The 12574-nt window shown below is 41.6% G+C and overlaps 1 protein-coding gene across 1 annotated transcript in view; it reads left to right on the top strand.

The window, feature by feature from the left end:
* The first annotated feature begins 204 nt into the window (after positions 1 to 204).
* ctnnbl1 (catenin, beta like 1) overlaps positions 205 to 12574 on the top strand; it is a 51435-nt gene continuing 39065 nt past the window's right edge. Inside the window, exons 1-5 of the mRNA XM_072915912.1 lie at positions 205 to 405; positions 1180 to 1392; positions 5724 to 5830; positions 5907 to 6048; positions 6213 to 6308. Coding sequence (XP_072772013.1) covers positions 376 to 405; positions 1180 to 1392; positions 5724 to 5830; positions 5907 to 6048; positions 6213 to 6308 — 588 coding nt within the window. The 5' untranslated portion in view covers positions 205 to 375. The remainder of the gene's footprint in view (positions 406 to 1179; positions 1393 to 5723; positions 5831 to 5906; positions 6049 to 6212; positions 6309 to 12574) is intronic.

Here is a 12574-nt window from a genome sequence, read left to right as displayed (position 1 = left end):
CTGTAATAAATTGTTTATATTACATTGTTATTCAAATCAAAAATATGACAAAAAAGAAAACCATGATAACAGTGACGGCGTGCACGAAAAGAACTGTCGTAAAACAAGTGGAAGACAATGACGTCGTCTTTGCGCATGCGTGGACCGATCGTGTCTTCCTGAACCGGGGGTGTCGTGACAGACTTTACGACGGTGTTCTCCTGATTTACGGCACATGTTTGCGGCTCCACACTAGCCGACTAGCCTCCGTAAACATCCATCCATCCTTTTCCTACCGCTTGTCCCCATCCTCGCCTAAGTTATTTCAAGTGTAAACATCCTCGCCTAAGTTATTTTGAAACTTTGTCCCACTGTGACGTTTTGTCATCAGGCGCTATGGACGTTGGAGAGCTTCTGAACTACCAGGTGAGCATTTACACTCACCTGGTCTTCTTAGCGTTAGCATGCAGCTTTTAGGAGTGCCTCACAATACGAAGGTCCTGAGTAGTCGTGAGTTCAATCCCGGGCCCGGGATCTTTCTGTGTGGAGTTTGCATGTTCTCCCCGTGACTGCGTGGGTTTTTGATTGATTGAAACTTTTATTAGTAGATTGCACAGTTCAGTACATATTCCGTACAATTGACCACTAAATGGTAACACCCGAATACGTTTTTCAACTTATTTAAGTCGGGGTCCACGTAAATCAATTAATGGTACTCCGGCTTCCTCCCACCTCCAAAGACATGCACCTGGGGATAGGTTGATTGGCAACACTAAATTGTCCCTAGTGTGTGAATGTTGTCTGTCTATCTGTGTTGGCCTTGCGATGAGGTGGCGACTTGTCCAGGGTGTACACCGCCTTCCGCCCGAATGCAGCTGAGATAGGCTCCAGCACCCCCCGCGACCCCAAAAGGGACAAGCGGTAGAAATGGATGGATGGATGGATGTTAGCATGCAGCTTTTAGGAGAATAATGTTAGCATGCAGCTTTTAGGAGGACTTTGTGAATAGTTTGGCAGGTTTACTGTTTGGAGAAGCAGACTGACTTACGAAATGAGCTTTTTTAGGAATACTTGCTTATTGGTGGCTGCACATTGCATGCATGGATACATCCTCCCCCCAGTTAGTAACTTGGGCCTACAGGGGCCATGCATGGAATGTTTTCTTCCCCCGGTGTTTACTCACGTCTGCACACCTTCCAGCCGGACAGAGGAGCAACACGTTCCAGAGAGGAGGACGGAGGCGAGGAGGACGGCAGAAGTGCAAAGCAGCAGAAGTTGCACCATTCCAGAGCCAGAGATGGGCCAGGAGCGGGCGTGGAAGGAGGGGCCGACATGGCTGATGGCGACGACTCCACGGCCGACCGCAAGAAGATCCTGGAGAAGCTGATGGAGCAGGATGAAGATGACCCCGAGGTAGGTGCAACTCATCATACAGCGTGGAATATGATCTTCAAACTATTCAAAGTTAATTTTTCATACTTGCCAACCTTGAGACCTCCGATTTCGGGGTTGTGGGCGTGGGGGTGTGATTGGGGGCGTGGTTAAGAGGGGAGGAGTAGATTTACATCTAGAATTCACCAAGTCAAGTATTTCATATATAATAAATGATAAATGGGTTATACTTGTATAGCGCTTTTCTACCTTCAAGGTACTCAAAGCGCTTTGACAGTATTTCCACATTCACCCATGTACACACACATTCACACACTGATGGCGGGAGCTGCCATGCAAGGCGCTAACCAGCAGCCATCAGGAGCAAGGGGTGAAGTGTCTTGCCCAAGGACACAACGTATATATATATATATATATATATATATATATATATATATATATATATAATAAATACTTGACTTTCAGTGAATTCTAGCTATATATATATATTTCATTTTATATATATATATATATATATATATATATATATGTATATATATATATATATATATATATATATATATATATAACACTGCGATGAGGTGGCGACTTGTCCAGGGTGTACCCCGCCTTCCGCCCGATTGTAGCTGAGATAGGCTCCAGCGCCCCCCGCGACCCCAAAGGGAATAAGCGGTAGAAAATGGATGGATAAAATAAATACTTGAATTTCAGTGTTCATTTATTTACACATATACACACACATAACACTCCTCTACTCATTGTTGTACTTGAAAGTGCAATGCTTTGCAGCCAGAGGCACAGCCTTTGAAGGACCATAGGTGTGGGCAGCATCTGTGAAATTTAATTTGCAGGAAAGGAGTGAGTTAAGGGTTGAATTGTCCATCCTTGTTCTATTATCTGTCACTATTTTTCTAACCATGCTGAACACCCTCTCTGATGATGCATTGCTGTGTGGCACGCACAAAAGTGCTTTCATCATATGCGCTAGAGTCTGGTATCTTCCATCTCTCCCTAGCATGGCCCAAAACCGGTCAATCCTTGCTTCCTGAGGAAGATTTTCACTGCCAAGCAATGTTCCCTCTAATTGTTCATGTGTCTGAGCAAACACAAAAACTCCCTGAGCATTCAGTGGAGCACATGTGAGCAACATCACACGTGGCAATACCAGCAGCACACCTGTCTCAAACCAATCTTTTATTATAACACTCAAATGAGAGGAGTCATTTTCATGAGATTATTTAGTAATATTAGTGATTTGGCCCACTTGTAATGAAAATAAAAGTATTAGTATTGTACAATATGTCTGGGTGGGGGTCCTGCTTTGGAAATCATTTGTACCCCTTGCAGAGATCACATTTAGTTCCCCTTAAACATCCTCATGTTGCACAATGAAATGTAAGCATAGGATGAAGTGTGCATTCCTGTAACTTTCTCTAGTAACAGCATTCCATGATTAATATAAATAAATGAACATTAATAATAAATGACAGTAGAATAAGCACACGTATGACTGAGGAGTCATAGTGTAACTTTGTGTGGTGTTTGAGTTGTCCGACTTTTTGTGTGGCCATAAACGCACCAGTGGCTTAGTGCTATGCGTGTTGGTGACAGATGACAAGTTGGTTTTGGCCTTGTTTGTAAGGCAGAAAATGACTAGTTTTTCGAGATAGAAGTTTTTTACTCATGTTTTTGGTGTGGTTATGCCGAATATAAACAGTTTTGCTCAATAAAGTGATCGATATAATTCCTGTCCTCGAAGCATCTCGATAGACGTTCCAATAATTAAACGGTGTTCAATTGAACGGTGTTGACGAACACCGTTAGGGCCGCTTGTTGTCACTGTCACTCAGAGTTGCATTGCAAAATTATACAGAATAAATTTGTTTATTTTGTTTAGAATTCAGATGAGTTTGATTTGGTGCGCGGCATATATTTGCTGTGCGCAGAGGACGCTTGAGCAGTGCGCAATTGCGCAGGCGCGTACCTTAGAGGGAACGTTGTGCCAAGCACTTGGTAGTTCACTACTTCTTCCCGGAGGCTATCCAGGTCCAATCGCAGCTTAGGCTTGGAACTTACAAGCGTATTTCTTCATCTTACTTGTCGTCGGCGTCGCCGTGGCTGTATCTTCCTCGTTCTTCTGCTTCGTCTCCTTGTTGTGTGCGCAGTTGTGCACTCTCTAAAAGCTGTAGATGTTATAACGTGATTGGGCAGGCACGCTGTTTATATAGTGGGAAAGCGTACGTGAAAATAGGCTGTCGACACGTCACTCAGGTCCGCATGGAGCTGGAGGGGGCGTGGCCTCCAGACTATGTGTCAAACTCAAGGCCCGGGGGCCACATCTGGCCCGCCCCATTATTCTTTGTGGGCCGCCATAGCCTGGAAAGAATGTGCATCAACTTTATTGATTAATGTATCTACATTTTGACAGAAAAAAAACAAAGGCATGCAAATGCAGCTCGTAACTCAATAGTACTGTATTTTTCGGACTATAAGTCGATGTTTTTTTTCATAGTTTGGCCGTGGGTGCGACGTATACTCCGGAGCGACTTATGTGTGAAATTATTAACACATTACCGTAAAATATCAAATAATATTATTTATCTCATTCGCGTGAGGGACGAAGCAAATGGCAGCCATCATCACACACACGTCAGCAATCGTCACTCACACGCCAACCAATAAGAATTCGGCGGGGGGCGGGTCATTGCAGAAGTGCATTGTGGGTTTTGGAATGCTAACTGCTATATGCTATATGCTACTGCCGGAGCTATTAAAATGGATCACATCAACATTGGCGGTAACTTATAAAAACTGAGAAGGACTGAGCTAAAATGGCACTGAAAAGGAAATCATATACTGCAGATTACAAGCTGGACGTAGTGAAATATGCAGCAGAAAACGGCGACCGAGCAGCAGAAAGAATGGACGCTAGCGGCGCATACCAGGAGCGACACCGAAGAGGAAGATTTCATCGAATTTAGCGATCGGGAGTGACAGATTGTTTGGTAAACGTATATCATGTTCTATATGTTATAGTTATTTGAATGACTCTTGCCATGATGTGTTGCGTTAACATACCAGGCACGTTCTCAGTTGGTTATTTATGCGTCATATAACGTATACTTATTCAGCCTGTTGTTCACTATTCTTTATTTATTTTAAATTGCCTTTCAAATGTTTATTCTTGTTGGGTTTTATCAAATAAATTTCCCCCAAAAATGCTACTTAAACTCCAGTGCGACGTATATATGTTTTTTTTTCTTCTTTATTGTGCATTTTCGGCCGGTGCGACGTATACTCCGGAGCGACTTATAGTCCGAAAAATACGGTATTTGATGCAACAAGCTACAGTAGGAAAGGGATTTATTTGGCCCCATTCCTGGGTGGATCTCGCATGAGAGGAATAGCAGGGGTTAATCATTTTGTAATGCAGTCTGCTGAAAATGAGGGAAAGCTCCACTCTACATAGCAACTGACGCTGTGGTCAAAGTTGGAACGGCGGCTAAAGTGAACAGTGGTCTCCTGCAATTTGCCACGTTTCATGTGTCAGGTAAACTGAATAGTGCCTTCTCAATCCTGTTCGTACTGTATTTCTTGCCTTTGTGTCATTCAAACCCTTTTTCTTATGAAAATTCTACCCTAGCTGAACTTAAGTTGTCACTTTGACTTTTGATTCACAAGCAGGTTTTCCATGAGTGTGTTGGTAAACAACGATAATAATAAAAAACTGCGTAATATTATCATGTAGCGGTTCTCCGGGGGCTTTGATATCTGCCATGTGGCCCACCATGAAAATGAGTGGACGCCCTTGCTATATATAAACATGATCCATTTATTTAAAGACACATATTTGTGGGAACATCCCAGTAAACAAACTAAAGTTCCCGACACATCTCCTGCTGCATGCTAACTCTGGACAATTTTAAACACACGCCCAGACTCCACGGAAGTAGAAGCCAGTGAAATTAAGTGCAACCAAGCAATCGGCTCCGTTTACTTGGAGGGAACAGCTCCAGAGAAAAGTCTGTGTAGTTGCCGCCATCTTTTGTGGAGCGTAAAGGCACCAGTGTGGTGTTTCTGCTTCCAGGAAGGAAGCCGTGTTGCCTAAAATGCATTCATAAATGAGTTTTTTTTTTCGGTAATTAAAAGTTTAAACGGTATTACTAACCGTCTGCAATTTTACCAGGGTTTATCATTATACCGTTTACAGTTACATCTGTAATATGTACATATATGTATGTGTACATGTACAGTATGTATAAGGATGTGTCCACCACGTCATCAAGACTTTGCTTCCTCTCACATAATCCTATTGGACTTTTGTATGTCCATTCTTGTCTGGTATCAAACAGGCAGAGCCGGTGGATGAGAGCTCGGTGAAGAAAATGATCCTGACCTTTGAGAAACGCTCCTACAAAAACCAGGAACTCAGGATTAAGTTTCCAGACAACCCAGAGAAGTAAGTGCGATAATCACCACTGTCTGCAACGCTAAGATTGTCTTGTTAACTCTTTTCTTCTGGTCCTTGGGTCCAGGTTCATGGAGTCAGAACTGGATCTAAATGACATCATACAGGAAATGCACGTAATTGCCACCATGCCCGATCTCTATCACCTGCTGGTGGAGCTCAACTCTGTTCACTCGCTGATGGGCCTTCTCAGTCACGAAAACACTGATATCCTTTTCCTCCTGGACCATAGATTTCTCCACACTTGACCTTGTGGATTATTAGCAATAACTGCTGGTTCATCACATGACCCTGGTGCTGTATGTTGTGTGGACATCCCGGTCCAGACCCAGGTGTATTATGATATTGTTCTGGTCCTTAGCCTGATCTACATGTTGCCATAGCAGTGGTGGACCTCCTCCAGGAGCTGACGGACATCGACACTCTCCACGAGAGCGAGGAAGGCGCTGAAGTCCTCATCGACGCTCTGGTGAGTCTAATATGACAATGATTGGGGTTCTGGTCCCTGGCATCCTGAACTAGGCACAGCTGTTTAACGCTTCATCCTCTATCCAAAGACTTCAATACTTTCAATGAAAATGTGAACTTTTGTGTCAATATAAGTTTAATCTTAACACGGCATTAGGTTTGTACAGTATACCGCTACTAAAAAAGTGCTGCGATACAAATTGATTGAAATCAGTACTATACTGCCTTTGAAAAGTACCGGTACCGTTCTTTCATCCGCATGGTGCTGTGTGGCTGTGACTACAGAGCCGAGACGCATGATGTTGATTGTGTCAAAACACACGCACGCACACACACACACACACACACACACACACACACACACACACACACACACACACACACACACACACACACACACACACACACACACACACACACACACACACAGTGTATACAAGCAATAACATCTTGGAGAGGAAGAATGGCAAAAAACTACAATTCTACTGGTTAATAAAAAAGGTGTGTTTGATTGATTTAAACTTTTATTAGTAGATTGCACAGTACATATTCCGTACAATTGACCACTAAATGGTAACACCGGAATACGTTTTTCAACTTGTTAAAGTCGGGGTCCGGTGTGACCTACAAGTCACACTGGACCCCGCAAGGTATTTGGACTTCAAAACTAACAATAAAAACTACAATTCCACTGGTTAACAAAGAGGTGGTGAAGTACAATATGGAGGTTTTTGGACTTCAAAACTAATGATACTTGTTCCAAACGAGCTGTTTAGAATTAGAGACATTAGTGACATCTTCCACATTAGTTATGTCTGCGGATATTTCCATATATGGTAGAGGTTTACCCCAAGAGCTTTGTGCGTGTCCCCCATTCTCATCCAGTTGTAGTCGATAAGTTTGCTGAAATGAAGGTCCAGAACTGATGGTCATCGTGGCCTTTTTTTCCATCTGTCACCGTGGTCTTTTATTTCCATCCGTCACTGTGGTCTTTTATTTCCATCTGTCACTGTGGTCTTTTATTTCCATCTGTCATCGTGGGTCCAATGGCCAGCGTACAAACTAATGGGCAGGCATACAAATTAAATGGCTCGTTAGGAAACGTTGTGTACTTTAGCATTTGTATATTTAAACAACTTAAACATTAACTGAAAAAGTTGTTTAACTAGAGAAAAGCGCTATATACTGTAAATGTAAATCACTACACTACCTTGTTTCCCTTTCAGCTTGGGCTAGAATTCTTTGAACTCAGTTTCTATTTCACTTTTGAATACATCAACTATCCTCACCCTAGCGTTGTCTTTACCGTTACATTGAAAGAAACACTTCATCTCCGAGTTCCTTATCACAATAAAAGCATATCCGCTTGTGCAACCTTTCTCAATAACTTTGCAAAACCAGTAATACTTTGACAAAACACTTTTTAACAGTTGTCCCTGACAGAGTTCCTTATTTTTGTTGTGGGGCAGACTGGCTCCTACATGCACATGCATCTTGCGTTACCATTTCTAATACAAAGAAGCGTACAGTTCTAACTTATATCTGTCAGTCATTTTGCTATGGAAGTGCTAAAAACTACAACATGGCTGACAAGGAGAAGACGCAGTCTTAGTGGAGGCACATAAATATGAGCGCCCACAAAATGGCGTATCCTGAAGAGATGGTCAGAGAGCGTCTTGAAGATAATCTGTAAAACATCATCTATGGTAAATGGGTCGTACTTGTATAGCGCTTTTCTACCTTTTTTTTTTAAGGAACTCAAAGCACTTTGACACTATTACCTCATTCACCCATTCACACACACATTCACACACTGATGGCGGGAGCTGCCATGCACGGCGCTAACCAGGCCCATCAGGAGCAAAGGTGAAGTGTCTTGCTCAAGGACACAACGGACGTGACTAGGATGGTAGAAGGTGGGGATTGAACCAGGAACCCTCAGATTGCTGGCACGGCCACTCTCCCAACTTCGCCACGCCGTCCGTATGCAACATTTGCTTGGTATTGTGGCCAAACAGCTAAATTTTTGTTTAATCTGACCACAGAACTTTCCTCCAGAAGGTCTTATCTTTGTCCATGTGATGTCAGATGAAACAAAAATGGAGCTGTTTGGCCACAATACCCAGCAATATGAGTTGAGGCCTTTAATCCCAGGAACACAATTCCTACCGTCAAGCATGGTGCTGGTAGTATTATGCTCTGGGCCTGTTTGGCTGCCAATGGAACTGGTGCTTTAAATGGGACAATAAAAAAGGAGGATTACCTCCAAATTCTTCAGGACAAGCTAAAATCATCAGCCCGGAGGTTGGGTCTTAGGCGCAGTTGGGTGTTCCAACAGAACAATGACCCCAAACAGACATCAAAAGTGGTAAAGGAATGGCTAAATCGGGCTAGAATGAAGGTTTTAGAATGGCCTTCCCAAGGTCCTGACTTAAATGTGTGGACAATGCTGAAGAAACAAGTCCATGTCAGAAAAGCAACACATTTACCGTAGCTGAACTGCACCAATTTTGTCAAGAGGAGTGGTCAAAAATTCAAGCAGAAGCTTGTGGATGGCTACCAAAAGCGCCTTATTGCAGTGAAACTTGCCAAGGGACATGTAAGCAAATATTAACATTGCTGTATGTATACTTTTGACCCATCAGATTTGCTCACATTTTCAGTAGACCCATAATAAATTCATAAAAGAACCAAACGTCATCAATGTTTTTTGTGACCAACAAGTATGTGCTCCAATCACTCTATTACAAAAAAATAAGAGTTGTAGAAATGATTGGAAACTCAAGATAGCCATGACATTACTTTTGATCGTGACTGAACACACAAGACATTTGACTTGGTAGCCCATACTCTTTTTATTTAATGTTAATACACAACCTCGTCATGTCCGTTGTGTCCTGAGCAAGACACTTCACCCTTGCTCCTGATGGGTGCTGGTTAGCGCCTTGCATGGCAGCTCCCTCCATCAGTGTGTGAATGTGTGCGTGAATGGGTAAATGTGGAAGTAGTGTCAAAGCGCTTTGAGTACCTTGAAGGTAGAAAAGCGCTATACAAGTACAACCCATTTATCATTTATTTATTTATATGTACAATAAATACATACAAAATACAATCTAGTGTAAATCAAAATTCAAAGTCAAATACGAATGACTTCCATCAAATTAATAAATGGTAAATAAAAGCCAAATCAAAAAGGCTGCACTTAAAAATATAACTCCTTCGGCACTCTCTTCCATAGATACAATACTAGAAAGATGCCATCCCGTTTGCTTGCATTCTGATTTGGGGAATAATTAAGAGACAAGTGCCAGAGGATTTCAAGGTCTGCGAGGGTTTGTAGGCCCAATACCATAAGAAACACATGTATAAAACAGAAGAAAATGGATACTGAAACACACAAAGCAGTGAATTTAAAACTGGTGGAATGTGGGCCCACCTTCTGCTCCTCATCAGGACATATGCAACTGAATTTTGGAGTAGTTGTAAAGATGCAATACATTTTTTAAAAAGACTAGAAAGTCAGGCGTTACAGTAGTCAATTTGACTTGTGATAAAAGCAAGCATTGATCAAGCAGGGGTGTCCAAACGTTTTAACTCAGGGGCCGCATTGGGCTAAAACAAATATGCTGGGGGGCCGACTGCATGTAAAGTAGCTATATATATATATATATATATGTATATACATATATATATATATATATATATATATATATATATATATACCCACATAGCCTATACATCAGGAGCTTTCAACTGGCGACCCGCTTGATGAAACCATTCAAAACAGGGTTGCTCACGTATGCAATACTCCCGCCAACCCGCACGGGGCAACAGCAAAGCATGTGTTACAATGAAGCAGCAGTGCGTGGGTACAAAAAGATGGCACTGTCCACCCTGAAAAAAATCTAAATAAATCGCAAAAATCTGACTTTTAACAGCGACAGGACAACAAAGTATGAATGTATTGAAATTGCTGACTTTGTGATGTCTTTTGTATTTATAGTCGTGTTGTTATTGGCTGTTCACCTCTGGCTATCAAAACTGGTTAAATACGTTGAATTTGACCAGCAGAGGGTTTAATAGTGTTAAACCATGGGTGTGCAATGTTTGCTGTGTGTATTAACACTAAAACTTCTATTTTCTTGGTGTAACACACAATGGACGTTTTACTTTTGTCACGCTGGAAACGAGTAGCGAGGACAGAATAATCAATTTAATGACAGTGCAGTGTGAAAGCTGCTGTGTTTACTTTGTAAATAAGTAAACAGTCCAAAAATGTTTACCTGCGGAGGCACTTTCTAAAGAAACATCCAAATGTTGATGTCTGGCCCCTGAGACTTTGGGCTCTTAAACGGCGGCCCTCTTCATGATGTTGTTGAATAGCCCTGATATAGAAATGTGTTCATGTTTTATATATAATATTGATGTGTATGTGTGTGTGTATGTATATATATATATATATATATATATATATATATATATATATATATATATATATATATATATATATATATATATATATATATATATATATATATATATATATGTATATATATATATATATATATATATATATATATGTATATATATATATATATGTGTGTATATGTGTATATATATATATATATATATATATATGGGTGTATATGTGTATATATATATATATATATATATATATATATATATGTGTGTATATATATATGTATATGTGTATATATATGTGTATATAAATGTATATGTATATATATATATGTATATGTATATATATGTATGTATATATATATATATATATATATATATATATATATATATATATACACATATATACATATATATATATATACACATATATACATATATATATATATATATATATATATATATATATATACACATATATACATATATATATATATACACTAGAGATGCGCGGTTTGCGGACACAACCGCGGAGTCCGCGGATTATCCGCGGTTCGGGCTGTTGAAATAAAAAAAAATTAGATTTTATCCGCGGGTCGGGTCCGGCGGTTGAAATAAAAAAAAAATTAGATTTTAAATAGATTCAGGCGGGTGGCAGTTAAACCAATTCGGAAATATATATACATAGTTAAATGTTGTTACCCACATACGAAAAACAAGCAGGCACCTGCAGCATATGCCACAACAGAAGAAGAAGAAAAAAAAGAGATGGACACTTTTACGGAGCGGAGAAGGGACGCCTCGCCGGGGTCCGGGACCGAGGCCCCTTCCCCCGAGAGGGCCCCACCGGGAGCCGTAGCTGAGGTGATCCGTGAGAAGGGCCCGACGCACGTCCAGGGTCACCACCGCGCCCACCGCACGACACTCCGCCTCGTCCGCCTTTGCCGCGGTCGGCGTCAAGCGCAGCAGGTAAGCAGCTTACCTGCCCGCCACCCCCGTGGCCGGGGGCTCGTAACAGGGGTTTCTCCGCGCGCTCCGCCCGCGCAGCTTACCTGCCCGCCACCCCCGTTGCCGGGGGCGCGTAACAGGGGTCACTCCGCGCGCAGTGCGCTCACGAAAGGGGTGGGGCAAGCAGAACTGGCGCTGCGGGATGAACCGAACGCCGGGTTAAGGCGTTTCCTGAGATCCAGGGTCAACGCAGCCGTCTACCAGCAAGTTTTAGAGCACTTCATGCTTCCTGCTGCTGACGTGCTCTATGGAGATGGAGATTTCAAGTTCCAACAGGACTTGGCGCCTGCACACAGCGCAAAATCTACCCGTGCCTGGTTTACGGACCATGGTATTTCTGTTCTAAATTGGCCCGCCAACTCCCCTGACCTTAGCCCCATAGAAAATCTGTGGGGTATTGTGAAAAGGAAGATGCAGAATGCCAGACCCAAAAACGCAGAAGAGTTGAAGGCCACTATCAGAGCAACCTGGGCTCTCATAACACCTGAGCAGTGCCAGAAACTCATCGACTCCATGCCACGCCGCATTAACGCAGTAATTGAGGCAAAGGGAGCTCCAACCAAGTATTGAGTATTGTACATGCTCATATTTTTCATTTTCATACTTTTCAGTTGGCCAACATTTCTAAAAATCCCTTTTTTGTATTAGCCTTAAGTAATATTCTAATTTTGTGACACACGGAATTTTGGATTTTCATTTGTTGCCACTTCAAATCATCAAAATTAAATGAAATAAACATTTGAATGCATCAGTCTGTGTGCAATGAATAAATATAATGTACAAGTTACACCTTTTGAATGCAATTACTGAAATAAATCAAGTTTTTCAAAATATTCTAAT

Source organism: Nerophis lumbriciformis, linkage group LG23, assembly GCF_033978685.3.
Source record: "Nerophis lumbriciformis linkage group LG23, RoL_Nlum_v2.1, whole genome shotgun sequence".
Lineage (NCBI taxonomy): Eukaryota > Metazoa > Chordata > Actinopteri > Syngnathiformes > Syngnathidae > Nerophis > Nerophis lumbriciformis.
Note: the sequence above shows the minus strand (reverse complement) of the source record. Positions and strands in the feature narration are given on the sequence as shown.